Genomic DNA, 22,703 nt, shown 5'->3' on the forward strand with positions numbered 1-22,703 from the left:
AAAAGGTTCAGTAGCCCATACTAGGCTTTTGTCCAGCCAAAGTGACAAAAAAATACAAGGTTGTCATTAAACTGCATATATTCTAGAAAAGGGGGTTACTTTGCATTTAAGTCACATTTAATACAAGACAAGTTAGTCTGAAACTGTGAACTCATTCTATTTGGAACAAAGTATGGCACAGATTCCCAATATCTATGGACATTGTGTAAATAACACATTTTTCTCTTTGCAATGATTATCAATTCGCCAAAAACAGTGTAATAGTCAAAAGGGAAGAGTGAAGGAAAACAGATTTAGGAGAAGAAATAAAAAATGCCTAATAGAAAATAAATTACTTCTTTTGTAAGAAACTTTATTTAACTTCATTTTTAAAAATGCATTCTCTCTCCTCAGAACAAATGCCACCATAAAAAAAAAAGACTGCAGTAGCACACACTTGCACTCAAAAGGAAACATGCAAAACTGATGGCTGAAAAAATTTTGCATAAAAATCGAAGACTTCAGGCAAAAGTTTGCCCCTGTGTACCTTTAGGGACCCCAGACCATAGACAGCTTTCAGTGCAATGTCTCTTGCTTCCACTTGGTGGGGAAACACATGGCAGGAGCTAGTCTTCTAACAGCTACACTCTCCCAGATGTTTGAAGCAAAAACAGTCTCAGCTGTATTTTAAAATACCATTGTTAAACTGTTGCAGAAAGTACAAACAGAATTCAATAAAATGTCAGAATCCAGTGAAGAAAAACTTTTGAGATCTACCCTGTGCCATACACTTCTTAAAAAAAAATTAGACAGGAAAAACAAATTTTATTAATACACCCTCTTTAAATTTTTTATTTCTGAAAGCAGCTCTTTATGCAAATCAAAAGCAGTTCCTGAGTAACTGCAGTAAACAGTGTCTTTTAAATATTTTTGCGCCTCAGCTCTTCCGTTTTGGTTCTTCCTTGTTTTTCTCCCAAGTTTTCAAGTTTAATCTCAGTTCTTTTTCAAAAATGTGCAAGTTCAGTTAGCATCGTTTCCAGAAGTCCACAGCTTGCAGGCCTTCCTGCAACAACTCTAAGATCTGCACATACCTAGGCTGTAGTCCTACCCTATTGCAGGCTTTGCTCTCAGACCTGTACAGGATGTGCCCTCACGTCTTCTTCAGCATGCGCCGGGACTGCCACGTGTGGAACTTATTGTAGGCTGTCTGCAGCATCTCTTCTATATGACTTATCAACTGAAACAGCAAGAAGGAAAAACGTTGTCCTAACTGCTGGAAACAGATCCCCTCCCTTCCAGGGGATTCTTCCTTCTATTCACTATGAGTAATCTCACTAAAATCAGAGTATGCCAGAGAAAGGACCTTGAGGCTCTAGCAAACTATCCATAGAGGGAGCAGTGCAAAAAGCTGCTGAGCTGAAAGGTCACAGGGAAGTGACACCTCATTGTGCTGTCTGTTCTGTTTACAATGTGACCACTTCAAATCTGACATGGGGGGAGTTTTGAAGTTGCTTAAGTTCTGCTTCATGGTGGAAGTGAAAAATGGAATGTGACTTCCCCTTTCTGTTCTATCACTCGGGTAATTTCAATTTATAGTTCTAGTCAGTTGCTGGTATCACTCAGCAAGTTAGACAGGGAGAGATGACTGCTTAACTGTGTACCCAATTTCCCTCTGCCCATTTTGTAGTCAACAAAAACTTGAAATGGCCTAGGCTAAGAAGTAACAAAGCTACCATCCTCTGATAGTTAAGACTGAAATTATTAATATGCACCCACATAATAAACAGTACTTTCCCCTTACATTTGTGCTTAAATACTGTCTCCGAATCTTTTCTTGGAATGGGCAGAGCTTTGTAACCTGAAATCTTTCCAAGTTGCTCCTCATTTTCACAACCTGAGAGAGACAGAAACCAATATTACAATACTGAAAAATTATACTAAGACAGAAGTTTCATTTCCTTTAACAAACTGTTCTCCAACAAAACCCCTTGTAATTCATTCTGGGGGCTACTTCAAGTATGTGTAATTTGAATAACTTTCCTTCCTCAAACATCAGTCTTCTATCACACTTCTCGAGTATGTATTTATTTTTGATGTAATTGCAGTATGACTGGAAGTGCAGTGTGCCACTGATTATTGCTTCATTAACAAACACTATAAATAGATAAAAGTTATTCACAAAATGGTTTTTTGCTTCAAGCAAAGACTGGATTTTCAGGCCGCATTTTGCAGCAGGCATACGAATGTATCTGAATGTAAATTTTTATCTTTGTATTCCATGTGAGGTCAAAAGCAACAGAAAAATTCAATCATAGACCTGGCTGCAGACAAACATCTCTCTTGGAAAGCAACTTAGTTCTGAAAAGCAGTGTTTGTTCTGAAGGTGTGACAGTGATTTTCACAATAGATAGAAGAATAAGGAAAACTTGCTGGTATCTGTTACTGCAGAGGTTATTTCTTGGAGCTGGGGAAGGGAGGCTTTAGACTTTTGTGTTTTAAACAGGAATGAGAACCCTGCAGCTGCAACAGACTGACCATTCTGTGTGAAACTGGCTTACAGCAACTGCTCCTAAAGGTAGCTAACAGGGAGGTAGGGACAAGGATGATTTTAATTAATAGCACCAGCAGAACTGCTGAAAAAAATAAGATTTTATTTTGTGATCTTCATTTCTAGGGATAAATTTAAGGCATGTGTATTAGCTCTATACTTCAATAATGACAGCCATTCTAAACCATGGCTGGCCACATCATAACCAGGGCTGTAAGAGGAAGCTCTGCCTTACCTTTTCTTCTAGGAATGGTGTGTTAACAGGGAAGCAGGACCAGAAGTGTCGTAGCAGTTCCCCTACTGCCACATACAAGTGTTTTAGTTCAGACTGAATGTCATTTGGCACCATCTCTGCAAGAGGAAAAAGGGTTTTTTCACATCACTCAAACTATCAAATGTAAAATGAGAACTAAGGCTAGCAAAGGAGGTTGGCAATGTACACTTCCACTACAATGACAGAAAGGCTGGCTGAGAGGGAACACTGAGGTGCCTCACACCTCAGCAGCAATTAGATCAGGTCAGCTGCTATTTATGGCTCTACACGTGGAAGCCTGTGTATTTTAAAGGAAGATCCATGCCAGGCAAAGAACGGACACCAAACTTAATCCAGGATTAGAAGCAGTGTATTTGTATTGTTCTAACAGCGTGGCAGTGCTGCTGCTTGCACCAGCACCGTGTTGTCCTCACAACACAGTGCTAAGAATTCTGGACACTGCAAGTTTTTCCCTCTATCTGACATTGGCAATGAGAATATGGTTATAGCATGCAGAAAATGAAAAATCCAGACAGGAAAAAAGAACTGTATCCCAGGTACTCTTAAAGAAGAAAGCATGACAGGGTTCAAGAACAAGGAAAGAACCACAGTTGTAAAAACCCAAACAAAAAGTACAAGTAGTCACTGAGGATGAGCACGGTGAACTGAACAGTGAATATCAAATTTTAGGATGAGGCTGTTAAAAAAAAAAAGTGCTAATCAGGCTCCAAGAAGAAGTGGAGTACCCAGTATGTAAACCAGGATGGGTAAGAAAGCTTCACCACTGCTTGCTGACTCCTTTTCTTTCAGCACCCTAAAAAAACTCATACTTGCTTTTTCAGCTGTCTGAATTAATTTCTGCTGCTTTTCAAACTAAGTAACAGAAGATAAACTGGAAAACTGTTATAAATCCTGAGAACAGGGATTCAACTGCTGTGAGACTAAAGAGACAGGAACTCAAACTGGCAGGAATGTGACAACAGGGAAAGGGGTGTTTGAATGGAGGTGTGAGAAGGAGAGGCTGTCTGATTTGCCCTTGCAGGAAGTTGCCTTTTTTCACAGTAAGCTGTGGATCTTAAATGCAGGCTGCAAAAAACCTTGTCTCAGACAATTATCTAGGCCTTGCTTCCTTAGAAGTTTTCACAGAGTATGTCTTTGTTTTCTACAATCTGGAAAAAAAAATCAGAAATGCTGAACAAGTAAAACCAAATATCTGTAAGAGAATTTAGCATCTATCAGGTGTTTCCTTCATTACTTAGTGTGTACAATATTCTCTCGTTCACTTGCCTCAGCACCAGTGTAGCCATTACCACCCCCATGGTGTGGCTGGGTTGTTGCTTTTCTTTTGTTGCTGTAACCCAGTACTACTCCAGCTACATGTTTCCATAATTTCCTTTATCACTGTAACATATTTCAAGGGAGAGATGAAACAGCAAGCCAGCTAGTGCTGTGCAATGCAACAGGATACAATTAAATCGTTAGAGATCCTAAATCCTTACGGTTTATGGCTTGCTGTGTTCCACCCTGCATAAGTGCTCCTCCAGGTGACAGGACTGCAATAGTGCTGGCAGCATCACCACTTGAAAGAACCTGGAGAGACAGGGAACAAGTATTTCAGGTCACTTTTTCCAATAAATTCTTTGTGAAATAAGATTAGTTGAACAGATACAATGGAAGTTCAGGTTCTGCTCTTGTCCAGAATTAGGCACAGTGTTTTAAGTGCTGTAGCTCATCTGCAGTGAAAACTCTCCAATTAATTATGGAAAAACAACCCTTTCCTTTACCTAGACCTTGAACTGGCTGTGCACTTACTCTGAAACATGAGAATTACTATGCAGAACGGTAGCAGAGCTGTGGCTGCTTTCCTTAGGGCCAAATCTAGGTTTACTAACAGAGAAGTTCAGATACTGGCTGGGGAGACTGACCATGGGGCTCTGCTGCCCTCCAGGTGCCAGCACAGAGCTTCTGTGCAGCCCACAGCACTGACAACCCAAGTGCATTTAGGAGCAAAAGATCAGTTCAGTTAAAATCCTGCTCACTGTAACCTCCTAAGACCATCACATCTTAAACTTCTGAGGGTGGGATCAATACACTGGCCTGTTCATGACTGTCCTGCTTTACTACCTTACACCTTTACCATTTCCTCAAGAGAAAGCAGGAACACAAGAATATAACTGAGCATCAGCAATGACTCAGTTTCCTATGGTGTAGATTTTAAACTTAACAGCTCAAAAGGTATCACCTAAACATGTAAAAAAATCAGTTAACAGAAAACTATTGGAGATAATTTAACATGAAAAGTTAAAATTCCAAAAGACATGAGACACAAAACTGTACAGAAAGCAAAATGCTAAGCTAAGATCAAGAGGGGCATTTAAAAAATATTTTTCCATACCTGAGTTAGTTTGGGTACATATGCTTCCATTTCTTGTCTAATACTATGAAAAGAATTAATTATATCCTGACTGGTTGCATATTGCTGTGATTGAATTGGAGTTGGACCATGATAATACCTGTGAGGTAAGAAAAGGGAAGAGAGAAGAGTTATTAGTAAGAGTGTTGGCAAAACAAGAGAGCCAACTCCTGGACAGTTCTTCAAATGTTTATAATTTTAGACACTTTGAACTGTTGACATTATTTATTGATAAAGTACAATATATTGCCACATGGGAAGAGGTTGGGTTAGGGGTGGTATGGCAGCAAAGGAAGAGCTTCTATTGCTGAATCTGTGATAACTTTGACAATGAAAAGCTACCCCTGCCACCAAATTCTGGAAATATCATCAGAATGGATATTTCATTCACTGTCAACTGAAACTAAGCTAAATGAAGTTAGGTGCACATATGGAACTGTTCTCTTTCCTGCAGTATCACTCCTTTTCTCTAGTTACATCTATGGTTCTCAAACTCAAAAGTCTAGAAAATAAGAGAACTACTACTAGAAAGATCCTAGACCAGTGAGCAGTCCAAACTATTCCAATTGCATTTTTTTGCCTGGGAGGGGATTTGTTTTGGAATTCTATGTCTTTTCATATGTAACGTATTTTTCCACTGAAAGCTGCAAAATGAAGGGCTGGACTGTGATTAGAGGTCTGTTAGGTTTTGAATTACTTGGAAACTGGTTTATGCAAAAGCTCATATTATGTTTGTAAACTTAGTTGTAACACACCTGAGTGTGGCACAGTAGGGATGAAATCAGCTTGTCCTGGTGGCCTGTGATGAATGCACTGATAAGCTGGCTATGCTGAAATAGCTGTGCATATTTTGACTTACCTATCAGACTTCTTTAAGTTTAGTGCAATAGTTTTAACGCTATTATTCTTTGATAAATCTTCATATTCAATGGCCTCCTGCAGTTTTACCTAAAATGAGCCAAATAATAATACACATTACTAATGAAGGCACAATTCCATATATCCAGTGCTTGCTTCCAGTTCACTGAGTTTGAGCTGAAGGGTTACTAAAACCTTAAAGAAAACCCAGGTGTGGAATGACTCATGCCTAGCCTCAGGGAGTCATGCCCAATGTTGTTCAGGATGTACTATTTGGAAGTTTTGGCACCATCATTTTTTCTCCAGATTCTGGCTAAAACTAGCAGTCCTTGCCACTTCCAAAAAGTATTCTGCTGTACACAGATAACCATTTGTGCTCTCTATTTATGTCCATCTAATTCCAGATTAGCAGAAACAGTAATGATTTAGTAGCTGGTGTACAGAAGTCTAAGACTAAAACCACAGTAACTACCCAAGCTACCTGGTGACAGCAGAGCTGTGGTGTATTACCAGTGAGAGGTAACAGCACAGTGATACCAGACTTCATACAATGAGAAAACTATTTTTGAAGTCTCTTATCCTCCTTCAACTCTTTCCCTCTCCTTTTCAGCACGTTTCTTCTAGTCTTGCTATATCATTTTCTGCTCAGTAAAACTTGCAGCTTTTGGGGAAAGTCGAAAACTACCCCAACATTTAACAACATGTGTATTCTACAAGGTTTTCTCATAATGCAGCAAAGTTTTGAGTCTCTCTGACATTTTCTGTCTAGGCTGTCAACTCCAGGAAGAGTATCCAATTCAGTTTTTTAGCAATTACAGTACTCTCTTCCACTTAGTGAGCTGCTCTGGTTAGTCTAGACCAGGCTGTTGCCCTGTATTTCTTTGCACCAGGTGTCACTTCACTTTCAGTTCAACCTCACTTCAGCTTCTGGCTAAGATGAAGGCTGCCATGTGCCAGTTTTATCATCTCCTCTACAAACAACACACTTGACAGGTTAATATTGGTGCTTGAACACCAATATCCTTTTCTGATGGATGTTCTCTAGAAGTTTTCAGGCATTTGAAAGAAAAACAAAAGGGAGGGGGCCAAAAATAGAACTGCAGCAAATGGAAAGAACCAGACTTCTGGGTCCAATCTGAAGCAACTTAGAATTCTTTACTTTCATTGGGCACTACTGAAGAGATAAACAGTAGTTCAATGTGTAGCTTATTTGTGTTTACTACCAGAGGTACAAGGCTGCTTACAGACTATCGGGTTGTAATTCTATATGCTTCTAAATAAGGCTAAAAAAGTTTCACTTCAGATGTGTCATAAAACAAGTAAGGAACTTTCAGCAATTTTCGAGAGACAGAGCTTCCAGTTCCATTCAATTAGAATCACATCAGCTAACTTTATACCTTTTTCAGTGGTGGCTGAAAGAAATCTGAATCCCTGGAGTTTCCATCCGTACTGCTGGTCTCACTGTAATGGTCATTTTGTGCTTCTCTTAAAATAGAGAAACAGCATTAAGAAGAATTCACCTCACAGGAAACTTAAGATACAAGCTAGAGACAAAGTAAATACATCTGTTTCAAAACCTTTATATGCATGTTCACATACTTTTTCCCCTTACATCCTTATTTCTAGCAGTTGATGTAAACAGAAGGAACCAACTCCACATTAACCCTGTTTGTTACAAGGGAAATTCAACAGCAGGGGAAGGTGCCTGTCCCTCTCTTCAGAAATAGCAGCATGCCAACCGTGCATGTGGGACACAGCAAAATCATGGCTAAATTAGAAACACTTTGTATATACACAGTTATGCAACCAGGTATTAGCAGAGCTCTGGGAGCCCTGAAATACAACTGCTCCAGGAGAGCTGTCCTGTTGTCCCTTTCTGAACTGAGAAACAGAAACACACATTGCCCAGAAGAGATTGTTTAAGGTACAGTGTTTAATTTGTGCAAAAGCAAAAAACAATCTGAGGGAGCCCAGCTAAACAGAAGGAAGTATTAACTAAGACCTCTCACAGTTAAGGTCTGTAGGATTTGGGTGGAGTAGTAATCCTTGCTGGCTGTCCATGAAGGAGTTGTAGAGCAGATGTCCTAATGGATGTTTTTGGTCAGGGGCAGGGTACTGCACCTGAGGAGTCTTTCATCTGATCCACCTATGCCACACTGTAGGTTGCCCCAGCAGACCTGCTCCTGAAGGCAGACAACAGGAACTCCCTGCAACACACCTCACCTCCACACAGCACACACAACACTGCTTCTGCAGCCTTTACCAGGGCTCAAAATTTAAGGCAGAAACATTCCTTCCTTTTTAATCTGCCTTATACAGTAACTCAGCTAAAAATAGCAGTCATCATTTCAAACAGCTCTGAAAAACTTCTATAAGGTAAAATGAAACCTAGAGGTATTTTCATTTCTAGAGCAAAATAATTCATTAATAAAAATTAAAAGAAAAGGTTGGATGAATAACTGAAGATGTGCTTTTGTTTTGGAAATTCCTTAAAATTTACTACAAAAAATCTTTTACACAACACCGAAACTTACTGTTTCCTGAGGCCAGCTGCAAGGACCATGGCACTATGATGATTAAAGCGTTTTATGATGGCAGCATTGCTGCTTTCTCTAGCAGACTTTGAGGCATTTGATGTAGAGGCCACAGAAGCAACACCATAGCCCTACAAAGAAAACAACATTTTAATTCCCTCCTGCCCCCAGAGCAGCAGGACAATTCTGTTTTCTCTTGAGTCAGGAAGCCTGCATGCCACCTCCTCTCCATCATCCAGAACATCATTTTCATACCATTGGCCAACCATCACCTCATGTACTTTGAAAATATCCAGTGACTATTTTATTCTGCTAACACTCGGCAATTTAGAGGTGTCAGAGAGAAGGTGACAAGTCTTACACGGATGATTTTACAAGACCATGATATAAGAAAAAGAACCCAGGACTAGTTTAAAAAAAAAACAACTAAGGATCACTGTGTAACACACAGGCATTGATGGCAAGAAAGAGATAGCAATTGTTTTACTGACCTCTTTATAACATCTAGTTGGGACACTAGCAGCCCACAGGCTAAATGACACCTGTCAGGAGGATGTGATACCTCTAGAAAATTCAAAAACCCTCAAGCCTTAATGCTGGCAGAGTTCCCCACTTGCCAGGTGGCTGAAGGCAACTCACTTTACCCCATGGGCAGATTTATGCTTGTGGTTAACTCAAAAGCAAACCAGGGCAGTTTGCAAAGCACATCAAACACACCTACCCTAAACTCATGGTCCAGTTTCAGACTGCTAGCTTTGGACAACTCCCACAAAAAGAAATTTAAAAAAGAAAACCCAAAAAACCCACCAAAACACTTAGAAATGCAGTTTCATTATTAATTACAATTCAACAGTTTTAGTTAAATCAACTGCAGAAAAACACGTTTCTAAGTTACTTCACATCATGGTACACCACTGTTATCACTTGTTTTAACTTGTGCTTGGAGGCAGTAATAGTTCAAGTTAGTCATAATTTTAGCAAAAAAAGGGTATTTAAAGCTAAACAAAGAAAACTCTAAAGTGTCCTTCAGTTAGGCCATATCAAGTAGCAATGTTCAAAGCAGGAACAAATCAAAGACTTTTTCCTATTCGTGCCACTCTTTTGTACATTGTCGCAGATTCTAAAAGGCAGAAAAAAGGAAAGAATCCACTTCAGACAAAAAAGCCGAATGAAAAAGTAATTCTTTAAAGAAGGGAAGTCCTGCATTTGCACCCTGCACACCAAGGCAGATGTGAGACACACAGGTCCCTGGGCACAGTTGCCATTTCCCTACACACACACACACACCAGAAGGAATGTTGAGTACCCAAACACTGCAGCTGCCTAGTAAGGGATCTGTTTTAGAATTAGCATTTGTAGTGATTTTAAAAGAAGGATCCACTTACTCCTTAAATGAAACTAAGGAAGTGGTATGGTTTTCTTTTGGATTTTTGTTTGTTTTCTGTTTTTTTCCCCCAAGTACTTACTTCATCTAATGTTTTATCTTCCAAAGCTGTTAAATCTATTAGAGGGTTTTTCACTCCTTGAGACACCATTGCTTTTAACCCTGTGTGAAACAAAGAAAAAAACAATGAAAAACTGTATCTAAAGAAATGGAGTAATTGTGGCATCATTAGGTTATATTTAATTTTTAAAAGAAGACGAAGGCTCTGCACAGGCCTAAATAACACTGGGACTAAAACTTCATAAGCTTTTTGAAGTTCCATTTAAAACTAGCCATAAATTTGGGAAGTTACTCTAAAACATCTTCCTACTAATTAGCCTGGTTTTCACAAACTTCAACACATCACTGAACACTGATTAAAAAAATCAATTGAGATGTAGTTATATTAGTGGAAATCGGGAAGCCTCAACCGTGTTTTTTCTTCTAATTTTGGCACTGTTTTGCTCCCCTGCCTGGGTAGTATGACAGTTTGTATCTGGTGATAGCTTTGACTGGTGAAGTGTTTTGCATTCCTAATAGAATGCTTTCATTAGCCGGAATACATATTATGGATTGGTGGTAGGTGATCCCAACTCCCCACCTTTCTGTGTCATCCCAAACCCATCTCAAAACTTCATTAAAAACTTAAGTCAGATAATATTTTAGAATTTCAGGTGGCACATAATCAATCTACCAGGATGGCATATTATGGAATTTGCAGTACAGCTTATTTCTAGTGCTGCCACTTTCCAAAGGCTAATTTGTTCCAAGAAATGCTCCCACTATGAAACATGCTCAGAATGGCAAAGCTGAGCTAACTTTCCATGACCATCTGTAGCATACAGAAACAACCAGCTTTCAGCTTTCTTACCTTTTACCAGAAAGGTAAGAAACTTACCTTTCTCATCCAGTTTGGCACATTCTGCAAAGAGGTCTTTTGAGCCTGTATTGAGCCTGTCCCGATGAAAATAATGAGACTGAAAAAATCGTGTCCAGAATTCCCTCTCGGTCATGTTATGCGGAACATTCTCTGCATATTTCATTTTTACTGTGAACAAAACCCAGAACGATTACAAACTGTTCCACTACTCTTAACATGGCATTATATGTCAACATTTCATTGCTGGCTTCCTTGCTTTCTGGCTGCCTCCATTCATGCCTGTTAAATGGAAGGGACTGCAATAGTTAAGCATGAGCAAACAGGTACTCATTTATGCCTGCAAAGCTTTGAAAAGAACTGCATGTAAGAGTGGCCTGAACACTTGAATTGCCTCCACACTAGAGGCCAAAATCAATCAGTGTCTATGTTCGTTATAGTGCAGGGGACTGATGGAAATCAGGTTCTTTTCTTCCCAAAGGTGATTTCATGAAAAATAACAATTAATTGGAACAGTAAGTAGGAGAGTATCATGGGACTCAAACATCTACTTACAATTTAAAAAAAACAAAAAGTCAACACAAGTTAAAATATTTTCATTTAATGAAATCAAGTTTTCATCTCAAAAGCATGGTTTTATGCTTTTATGAAACATATGATATGCTTCTTCCCACCCCTCTAATGAGTCAGGGAAAATCATCCAGAAGACTGGAAGATAGAGTCCCTTCCAGGCTCAGACTACCACTTTAGTCTTTCCACAGTAATGAGAGTAAAAAGACCAATATTAAATGGATGTGTTCGGTATGTAAAGCACTGCTCTCACCTGCAGGGTATGTCCGAAATATGGATTCAATAATATCCGAAGTCAAGTTGTACCTCAGCCCATTGCAGCCATCTGTCTGAGGCCGTACATCAGCCTAAGGAAAAGCACACAGGGAGAAAAAGCAGTCATGTCTGGATGCTTTCTCTAACTGGAGAAGGAAAAAAAACCAGCATCTCGCAAGCAAGTTCTGCTGCAGGTAAAATAATCATCTTCCTCCGGTATTCCATAGCATATTTGATCATACATAGTATTTCAGAATAAGAAATGAAAGAGCAAACATTAATTACTTTATTGTACTTGCCACTTAAGGGACAATTCAACAAGCAGACTGCAGGCTTTAGAAAGCAATGAGCACTCCATCAGCCAAAACAAGATGTGCTTAATTAATTTATGCTTATGCTTGTTTCAAAGTAAAAATAGCTAAGTGTACTGTATATGCCTCGTGTTTTACTGTTCACTCAATAATTCAGCTAGTGAATAATCAGTGGCTATAATGAAGTGACAAAAAAGGATTTACAGCTCTTATATATTATTTCCTTATACAATAACAGTATCTTAGTATAACTGATAAATAGTTATTTATATATTATTAATGATATTTATATATTATTAATGATAAATTACATTGAATTTAAAACTTGAGGGTTAGCCTTAGTCAGAACTTTGAACTTAGATCTCAGTGATCTCTTTAGGAAGCTCTGGAGGAGGTGAGTGCTCTGTCCAGTTCTCAGAAACAGGAAAAGTACATGATTGCAGGGACTGCTGCCTTTTCCTCCTTTTCCTGTGTACCTCAAGCCTAGCTTTTATACCATCTTCTTCCTAGGGAAACACTCATTCTGAGCAGAGCCAGAGAGTTACTTTAACTTGAACCAGGACACACAAATATCTGAAGGTTTCTTCTGCACAAATGCAGAGGACACAAACATAACCAGTTAGTTTAAGAAAACTTCAGTTTTGAAGGGTTTACTTTTCATTGTAATTTTTTTTTTCAGTTAACATTAAGGTATAGGAATAATGGGAGACAGGAAATCAGAGCCATCAAATTTGTTTGGCAACTGATTCAGGTATTTCCAGAAGTGGAGGGAAGCAGGGGGAACCACATATTTGTACAGCAGCTAAATTAAAACTACTTCCTCTTTCCCTCCCAAACCCACTGTGTATACAATCATTGCAGAGTTGGAGTGGGATTCCATCTGAAGAGTCCTATCTATGAATTTTGTTGCATAAGTAGAAACATGTCTCTGTGTGATGGAATCTGAAGTTGCACCTAGATTACTTTTACACTGCACTGAAATTACTGAAGTGTGGTTTCTACAAATGGGTAAACTAACTGAAAGTTAAGAGAAAAAGAGCAAGAAAATGTTTTCAGATACACAAGTTGTTCTTCAAGTAGCTGGAAGCATGTACTGGTTTAAAAAATTGGGGAGGGAATAAAACCCTTATTTGGAAAGATTCATTTATGTACATCAATACTGCCACAGGTATGCTTTTTAATTTATTGAGCTCATACACTCTCATCTAGTCACCATACAATCACATCACTCCCATTTTATGGGAGGCAGAGCAGCAGTACAAACATCATCTGCCTATTGGCAATTTAAAGTTCAAATTAATTTGCCATCTTAAACTGACAAGATTTTGAGGTTGCAGATTAGCAGAAAACTTTATTTTTTCTCCTTTACACTTGGAGTAGCAGAGAGATGTTAAGCTGAGGAACCAGGGAACAACAACATTCATGTATATGGGAATACAGTGCATGAGCAGAACTCTCACTTTCCCCAATGTGTTTGCTCTAAAAGCCTTTAAGTTAGAGATTCAACATACCAGGAATGCTGCAGAGATGCCCACATCCTGCTTACTAGGTGCTGCAGAATTATCCCCTGCATTCAGGCTTAAACGGTTGGCCCAGAATTCTTCAGCACTGATTACTTGGCTCACAACAAGGTCTTTATAGAGCTGAAACAAAACAGGATCTTCTTGCAGCATTCTGGTAAAAGAATGTATTGAATAGAATTGAAACACTGCAGAATAAATCACTAGTATTTCCACAACTAACATGAGCTCACAAAAGGAACAGAAACCAACTTTTCTTTCAAAATGCTGTGCATTTTTTACCAAGACTGTGTAAACAACCAATGTCAACAGCACTATTTGTCTCAAAAGACTTAAGAAATGGATGTTAACACTGAATGTTAGAAAACAGTAATGCCTAAGAAAAAGTTAACATGGGATTCATGTCTTGACCTAAAATATTCTGTGGTGCTTTTGTGCCTTTGCATATCCAGGATTGGAGTCTCCTGAACTGTAAAAGCACAATGAATTTTCTTGATCTTCCATAACAAAAGTATGATGGGGGGGTGGGGAAAGGAGACTTCAGCACTGCCCAATTCTTGCTTCAAGATCTTAAAATTCAGTAGCTACAGATCTCCGTTTTAGTGCAAGAGTACAGATCACAAAATATGTATGGGATAAGATCCCTTAAGACACATTACACCAAGATGGTTGTTCATTTATGTTTCTGTGGTGACAGTAGGATCTTCATCCCTTAATCACACACAGCACAACTGTGAGACACATTCAGTGTCACTACTTCCACCAGGGAGCAATGTTTACAGGAGTTATCATCCACACATCAAGTATCACACTTACTACCCAAAATGCAAAGACTGTGCACCTGAATCTTCAGTTCACTCATGTTTAAGCAGCTGTTCTTACAGCTGGTGTACCTTACTTGAAACCCACTGGGCTATTTTCAGGGAAACATGCATGTGTGTTCACAATCTGCTAACAACCTCACCAATCTTTACCATGTACCTCAGCGTCTTGATCAATTGCAAACAACGAAAAATATCAGGAGTCTTGTGGATACATAGTACATGGTCTATGGAAGAACATGGAAAAACTGCAGTCTGCACACAATGAAAGTCTTTAGCTGCTCTAAGGACAAAGAAAGGTGAGGTGGAAGTGAAAGCTTTGTGGCAGGACATCCCCCAATGTTTTAACCAGCGAGGTTTCTCCAGTTTTTCTTATTGTCACAAGTACGGATTAGTGGCAATTCTTACAAATTAGTGCAGCAGAAAGCAGTCTGTTATTCTGGTTATTTCATTAAATCTTGGAATTTTGGTACGTACCCAACTCCCACTTATCAATAAATGGAAGTGACATAGGGACTCTGAATGTTGTACCCTTCCAGAATAGGCTGAATCTTTTTTGCCTTATCTGTTGCAATTAAGCTAATGAAGCCCCATCACTAGACTTGGACTCCAAATCAAGAGAACACACTATGGCTGAGTACATGCAGAGATTCTGGCTTTTCAGTAACTAGAAAGGCTCTTTATACTGCACGGTATGATGCTGTAAAACTCCATTTAAGGATGCAAAGATCCAGAGCTAAGACTGCCTGTGTTCTCAGCACCAATACTGTCAGAAATAAAGCACATAGCATAAAGAAACGAGTATGGGAACAGTGCCAAAACAGGCTGCACTGCTGCAGACCCTAGTGGTTGCTGCAGTACTGGAACCAGTTAATTCTGAATGTGTCACAGCTGCAGCACAAGGGCTCTTGCCTTTCTGCTGGGGAATCTCATTAAGATCCAGTCTGTCCCATAACAGGCATCGCTCTCATGTTCTGAAAAATCTAGCTTTAACTTAGCTAAGTTCAAAGCTATAACAGTCTTTGGAAATGGAAGCCAGTAGACACAGGACTCACAGCAGACACTAGAATGAAGTGAAACTCATCTGGGGAGATGCAGAGCAGGGAGCTCTGTGGCCACAGGGACTGGCTTAACACAAACATTTTAAAGGAACGGAAATGTATCTCAAGAGCCCATTTGGGAAAAGGACTTACGTCCTCAACATCTTCTCAAAACATTTCTTAGAATAAACATCCTGTATGCCAAGAAAACTGCAGCATCTCAAGTAAGATGCATGAAAATACCAAACAATTTAGTAGTCTGTAAAAGACCAGAAAAAATTTGAGGGGGAAGAGGCTCTATGGGGAGGAAAAAAAAAAATCACTAGGCGCCACAAAACTTTGGTAAAAGGAAAAAAACTAAATCTTCCAACCAGCTTTTCTAACTGATACGTATGTATTTAAGAAGACTGAAGAGACAGACTGCCAGTTGGGTGCTCTCCTCTCATAGCTATGGATAAGAAAGACCGGGTGGCAGCCAGACTGGCTGCCTTTACACCTCAAGAACGTGTCACTAAGCACACAAGTGTAGTCTCAACATGTGACAGTTATGCAAGTCTCAAGGATCTGTCTCAAAACTGAAAGCAGGGAGATTTTTACTAGGGAAACAAATGCTGTATCATTCATGATGTTGAAATAGCAACTGCTAACAGAAATACATGACAGTTAGCTAACAATTAGAAGGGGAAAAAAACAACAAATTTTTAGGCTGCTTTCCCTTTACCTGTTCTTCTCCTCAAGTTCTTTATTAGCTTTCCTTTTGAACTTGGGCAACAGTTGTTGAAGAAGATCCTTGACCGCATCTCGCTCCTTCACTGCTGTGCTTTCATTGGAGAAGTGGAAGTTGGTTGTGTCCCCTGCATGCAATACCAGCTGCAGCTGAATTTTAGCTTTACCTTCTGGACTGATTTTCTGGCCTAGATTGCAGAGAGACAGACAGTAAGCTTATACAAGAAACTGTCTTCCCTAGAGTATTTGCTTATAAGCAGTTATCCTCATCATCCAATTAAATACCATTATCCTGTGTCTGAATTGCAGCCATGAAAATGGAACAGTCAGTTTTCCCCTTGAATTAGTTTGAACTCTCCACCTTGTTCACTCTAAAATACAAGACACAGACAGTAGCAGCCTGTTGCTTAATACCCTTCAGCTCCTGCTCAGGAGTCCTGATTCATCTTTGCATTCCCCACAGCATCCATTAGAAAACTGCTGCAAATGAGGTTGTCATCACCTGGACACTTTAACCTGGAACCAGTCCAGGCTGCTGCTGAAAGGTGACCTCATTCCCCCTTTCCACTTCTTCCTGCTGCATTTCTTGTATGATTCCCAGTGTTTGTGCAGCAAACTGAACCAAGGAACTGATCCACTGAAAAGTACTCACTCATGTTTTTCCAGCTATCCCAGCTCCCATGGAAGGACAGAGGTAAGAAAGCAGAGGCAGGGTGGATCCCAGCTTGCAGAGGTGAGCTAAGTGCAGTTAGCCATTATTGCTCCCCAAGTCAATCACCAGTGCCTCCAAGGCACTACTACACCCTCATGACTCATAAGAAAAACCTAATTCCTGCTTCCATCCTCATAACCAGAGGGAGCAGAGGCTGGGACAGCTATGCTTATGGACTGTTGTGCTATACTGACTTCAGTGAAGCAGTGCAAATGGCACTAACCTAACTCTTAATATCAGCCTTTTCTCCAGTGCAAGTAGGAGACAGGAACCAGATATCAACACTAAATCACCTTCTCTATTACAAATTTACAAATACATCCCAGCCTTTTTTTTAACTTCAGATGACAAAAAGCACATCTTTCATCTAAGTTAAAAATACTTCGATGCCTATATATGTACACATTTAAAATACAAGCTGCTTAAGTGTAATTTAATAGCTAAATAAAACCTTCACAAAGTTGATTATTGTAGGTGAACAGGGCTTTTAAACTTCTTATGACATCCGTATTTAAGAAAAGAGCATTTTAGTTCTGATTCATCACACACTTTTCATCATGCTGCAGTGCTTGTATGTGACTTTAAACAGCAATAATCACTAAACCATTACCAAGGGACGCACACAATTTACTTTTTATTCCTTCTTTGGCATTACAGCACATGAAATATGAGCACTAATTGGAGACAGAAAGGCAGCATGCTATAGACATTTACTGTTTAGTTTTGACTTGCAAGTACTCTGCTGTTGCAACAGCAAATGCTTATTCAGAATGTTACCAGCTAGGCCAAACTACAGAAGCTGACACTTCTGAAGCTGTGGTCTGTTGGATGAAAATAAAACAGCGTTCATTTCATATGAAAATCGAAACAGCTTTAGATACCGAGTTCAACAGATGATATGCCAGATAGTTTCAGTGTTAACAGAAAATTCTATATGCTTCCCTGATCCTCCTCCCATCCTTCCCTCTACAAACATATGGCATAGATTATTTTTCTGTTCAATTTATTGCAGAAGTTGATCAAAAGTTAATATTAACTGCAGTGCAAGTTAAACATCTGAAGACTACAGAAGTTCTGTGGTAGCATCCTTAAGCTGGTGATACTTCACCTCAGCCCTGATCTCTGCTGCCACAGAGCAGCCTGGCCAAAGCTCCAGACCCTTGCAGCCTTCCCCAGTTATATATACCTAGCATTACATGGCACAAGAGCTTTCTGTTATATTTAGATATCCGTGGCTATGCTGCTCCCTGCAGCAGGAGCAGGGCTCACTCACATTTGATGTCTGCATACATGTGGCTGACGGTGAAGCGGTCCTTGCCCTCAGGTGCCCACGCAATGCGTTCGGCCATCAGGTACAGAGCTCCATCCTGCTTCTTCTGGCGCACCTTCTTCACGATCAGCAACACTTCTTCAGATGATGTTGCCATTGTGGCTACAACGAGCTATTAAAAACAGACAGTTCAGCTGATTAGCTGCAATTATTTTTGCTGCAACTCTTTCACAACTCTCAGCCATATTGAAGTTTTACAGCCCCCATTTACTTGTTCATGCCTGTATCATTTTGGGAGTATTTCAGATAAACATGCTCCCCTCTTTCAACACAATCAGTACTGTTTATTTAAACAAAATACTCCCAGCTACCTAAATAATTAATCTACTTATATTGCTGATACTGCCTTTGCTCCAAAAAAAGACCCACAAACCTTACATTTAAATTGGTAACTAAATTTTCCTGTTTTGCTGTTCCTTTACTGGTTTTTCTAGTTCAGAAGAATACTGAAGCTGAGCAATGACACAAATTCCAAATCTCCTCTGGCACTGGCAGCAATTCCCTTCTTCAGTGGGAATGGCAGATGCTAAGTCATTTCAGAAAAGGGAAGGATACAAGGTATGTGAAAAATCATGGATTGTCAGTTTCCTGTGCTAAAGATAAGGTAGCCCACTAAAACTGAGCTGCTCTTATTGTGGTGGGTTTTGCCCAAGGCTTGAACAATATTTTGTACATTTGATGGCAGCTGGCCAGTCCCTCTCCTCCCAAGTCTGAGGAACCAATGTTACACATACTACAGGACAATGACAATTCTGTAAGCAGTCTCAAACCAACACGCCTTTTGATACTTTTGGCATTGCTCTCCCCAGCAGTCACTATCATTCCTCTCTCCAGGTTCACCCTACAGCCTTCAATTTTTCAAGAGATTAAGGATATGGCAAGTATTACTACACTGTCAAACAGACTGCTGCACGCTTATCAAACACGTACATCTTTAGTAAGTTTGCTGAAAATGTTTAGTATGTCCAATTGCTGTATTTTGTGTATCATAAACTTTACTACTGATATGCAAAATAGTATTTTTCAATGCTGATATGGATGTTTCATGTGCTTTAGAATACACGTAATAATTGCTAGGACCCACACCAAACTTCAGATTGCAACCTGCATCAGCTATCACATAACCAGGTAGGTATCACAAAATGGTAGTTCTAAGCATTTAAATTCACATGCTTCTTTTTTTTTTCCCATAAAAAGTCCCAAAAAAACCAATAAAACACCAACCAGCAGCAAGATAGGATATTTTATTCTGACAATTTGGACAGTAGAACAGCATCCTCTTCAGCAGAAGTCTTCCAAGGTTCTGGGTAAATGATTTAAGTAAAATACAAGATGGAAAGACTTAATGGTAAAAGGGCTCTGCACTTATACTTCACTCCTTCACCATTCCAGCCATCCAAAGCTTTGCCAAAGAGTTCAATCATGCTGAGCTGAATGTGGGGTTTCACATCAGCACCACTGCAGCAGTCACTAGAATGCACTGTGCCACATTCAGAGCATCCTTGGTAATCCTTCTTTCTCAAAGAAAACTGCATAGCATGATTTCAGGACTGTTCCCTAGCATAATCCATTACAGTCTCCTAGCAGCATTATTCCCTTTCAGAGCTATTCACACAACCATTTAATGTAGTTTCCTGTTGCAGGTATGCAGTGTCATCAGCACCTCATCCTTACTGGAAAAAGGCAGCTAGCCACAGACTCCCAGAAACTGGAAACCTCACCATGTGCAAGACTAGGGATTTTGATGTTTTTCTCCCTTTGTTGCTTTATACTACTTTAAGGTCATTATTATCCAGTGCAGTGGAGCCAAAGCCACAGAATTCAAAGGAATTAAACCTGCACACAATAGCAAGAAAAAGGAAAGCATTTCCACAGTCAGGCTCCTTCTGATGCCAGTTGCTTTGCTTTTCTACCATGCCATTTCACCTACCTACACCCAGTCTTTCAACTACAGAAGCAAAGGATCAGCAGCTACCAACTTCTCCTTTAGAGCTCTTCTAGTACCCTGCAGTGTGCAATCTGTGAGAGCACAATTATCCCACAAGTGGCTCATTCCACCTTCTGGGAGGGTGAGTACACTGGCTCATGCTGTTCTTCTTTCTGTCACTGCTGTGCTTCCTTTTTCCTGAAGTAATTTACAGCAGCAGTGGGATGATACAATTCATAAGCACAGTAAGCATTACCCAAAATGGAGAAAACCCTGAGCTGTCTTTTGAAGAGTACATCAGAAAGAATAAAAAAATCTATTAATAGTCAGGATTTAGGAAGGTTACCGTCTGTCACCAATGAAAACAAAATGGCTTCTTGTTACAATAAGTACAGGAAAAATTCTAAAATAGGAATCTTTCTTGAGGATTCCCTTCCCTGTCTCCTATGGGGAAGGCTACATCCTCACTAAGCACACACACTGCACAGCTCAGGTTCCCTTTTTTGTTTTGGACATGTAAGGCCTACTATGCAGCAGAGTGAGAGTCATCAATGATCTACTTGTGTCTGCCCAAATCTCAAAACCTCTACATTTAACACCTGAAGTTTCCAGGAATCAGTACTGTGGATGATGACACTGCTGCTCCAAGGGGGAAGAACAGCCACATGCACACAGAGAAAGACTGTCATTTTGCAGCTCTAAGTGATAATTTTAACCTGCTGCAGCACTAGTGTTCTTCAGCTGCTGGTTCAAGTATCTTCCAGAATAGGAAGGTCAGACAGTTTATTTTCAATTCCCCAGCAGCAGAGTTTGGTCAACAGTTCTAAAAGCACTTGAATGAACCAGAAGCCCTAACCATGAGATACAGCTTGTCATCAAGCCTGTCTTGAGGATGTTAATTTCAGCTGCAGTTTACAATGGGCACGGTCTATCCAGAAGCTTCAGTGTTGGCACAGACCAGAAAAAGCCTTCTGTTTGCTTACCCCCTTCTAAGACCTCCCTTCCTAGCTCTGTGGAAGAAAACACAGCTTCTGAAAATACCATCAAATTCCAACAGCTATCTTTCCTCCATCACAGTGAATCTTCCTAACCACTTTTAAGACCAGGTACCTCTCATTTCTGCTCTGTGAAACACCTGAACACTCTCATTACCAGCATTTCACTCCAGTCACTTCTCATATGATTTTGTCGAGTTCTGAGCAGAAATAAAAGAAACGTTTACACGTTTTATTAATCCTGACTTGGCCAGGGTGGGCATGGGCTGGCAGGCGAGCTCTGACAGATCAATGCAGGCCTTGCTGCTGCCAGGCTTCCGCTCCCCGCAGGCAACAGCAGAATCATGGAATATCTGTGCCAATGGCCCAGCCTGACCCGCAGCGGCACGGGGACGCTGCCAGGTCCGGGAGCGGGCAGAGCAGCACCCCGAGGGGTGGCAGGGGTCTGTCAGCGGGTCACAGCTCGGCTGGACGGAGAGGTGGCAGCAGTGCCGCGTGTCCGGGGCACGGCGGGGGGGGATCCGCGGTCCTGAGCCCGCCCGAGGGGCCAGCCCGGCCTTCCCCCGAGCCGCATCACCCACGCTCCGGGAGGAACGTCAGCCTGCAGCGAGACGCGCCCGAGGGCACCCGCACGGTCCCGGCGGGCTCTGCCTGGCAGCAGGCGGGGAAGGCACCGCCGGGGCACCTCTTTGTCTGCCGCCCGCACCCGGCACAAGCGCCGGGGCGAAGCCGGTGCCCCCGGCCGCGGAGCCGCCGGCGCAGCGCTGCCATCTCCCCGCCACCCCCCGCGGCCCCGGGGAGCGCAGATCGCCGGTTCCGCCGCCCGTTTCATCCCTTCCTTCACCGCGGCTCCGGCCCGGCCACCGTCACGCGTCCGCCGGGCAGGGAGGAAGCGCGAAAGGCCAAAGGCCGCCGCGGCACCATCGCGACGCGTTCCCGCCGCCCCCGGGGACGGATCGCCGGAACCGGGGCGGCGCGGCCGCGGGGTGGATCTGGCCCCGCCGCCCGCCCGGCACCGCCGTTCCCCCGCGCCCCGCGCAGGCGGCTCTTACCGTGCGGGCGGCGCTGAGCTGCTCCGGGCGGGAGCGGCGCTACGGGGGTCGGGCCGCGGCCGCCGCCGGGGCCATGGGGCGGGCGGGGCGGGCACGTGACCGGAACGGGCCGCGGGGCGCCGGGGGCGGGGCCCGCACCACGTGACGGGGAGCGACGCACACGCCGCGCGTCCCCGGCGGTCACGTGGCGCGGGCGCCCCTCCCGCCCCCCGCCCCGGTCACGTGGCGGCCGCTCCCCCGTCGCCATGACGGCGGCGGGCGGAGGGGGCAGTGACGCGGCGGTAAAACGGCGCCGCCGCCGCCCCCCCGCCCACCTCCCCGCCGCGCCCGTCCCGGCCCGTCCCCCGCCGTCACCCGTCCCCGCGGGCCTCGCTCGTCCCGCGCCATCGGCCCCGGCGGCCCGTCCTGCTCCGCTCCCGGGTCGGCGGCGCCGCCTCGCTGCGGGGGAGGGGCCTGCCCTCGGCCCCGGCCCGCGCGCCGGGAGGGAGGGGGCGCCGCGCGCGTCACGGCGTCACGTGCCCGGGGGCAGGGGCGGGCGCGCGCGTGACGCCGCTTCCTC

At 42.2% G+C, this 22,703-nt stretch overlaps 1 protein-coding gene across 2 annotated transcripts; it reads right to left on the reverse strand.

Annotated features, from left to right (window-relative positions):
- Window positions 1–331: 331 nt before the first annotated feature.
- GTF2H1 (general transcription factor IIH subunit 1) lies at window positions 332–22,625 on the reverse strand. 2 transcript variants are annotated; one of them, XM_085062944.1, is made up of 15 exons: window positions 22,145–22,625; window positions 18,114–18,282; window positions 16,124–16,316; window positions 13,533–13,695; window positions 11,709–11,802; window positions 10,907–11,056; window positions 10,052–10,131; window positions 8,586–8,716; window positions 7,449–7,536; window positions 6,053–6,141; window positions 5,176–5,293; window positions 4,280–4,370; window positions 2,763–2,878; window positions 1,781–1,873; window positions 332–1,216 (listed from the first exon to the last, which is right to left on the reverse strand). In XM_085062944.1, the coding sequence occupies exons 2-15, from the start codon at window positions 18,265–18,267 to the stop codon at window positions 1,130–1,132; spliced, it is 1,647 nt and encodes a 548-aa protein (XP_084919070.1). In that variant the 5' UTR covers window positions 18,268–18,282; window positions 22,145–22,625; the 3' UTR covers window positions 332–1,129. The 2 variants fall into 2 exon arrangements, with proteins under 2 accessions (XP_084919070.1, XP_084919071.1); XM_085062945.1 differs by lacking the exons at window positions 1,781–1,873; window positions 22,145–22,625.
- Window positions 22,626–22,703: the final 78 nt, after the last annotated feature.

The sequence above is a fragment of the Lichenostomus cassidix genome, chromosome 5 (genome assembly GCF_008360975.1).
Source record: "Lichenostomus cassidix isolate B80296 chromosome 5, HeHo_3.0, whole genome shotgun sequence".
NCBI lineage: Eukaryota > Metazoa > Chordata > Aves > Passeriformes > Meliphagidae > Lichenostomus > Lichenostomus cassidix.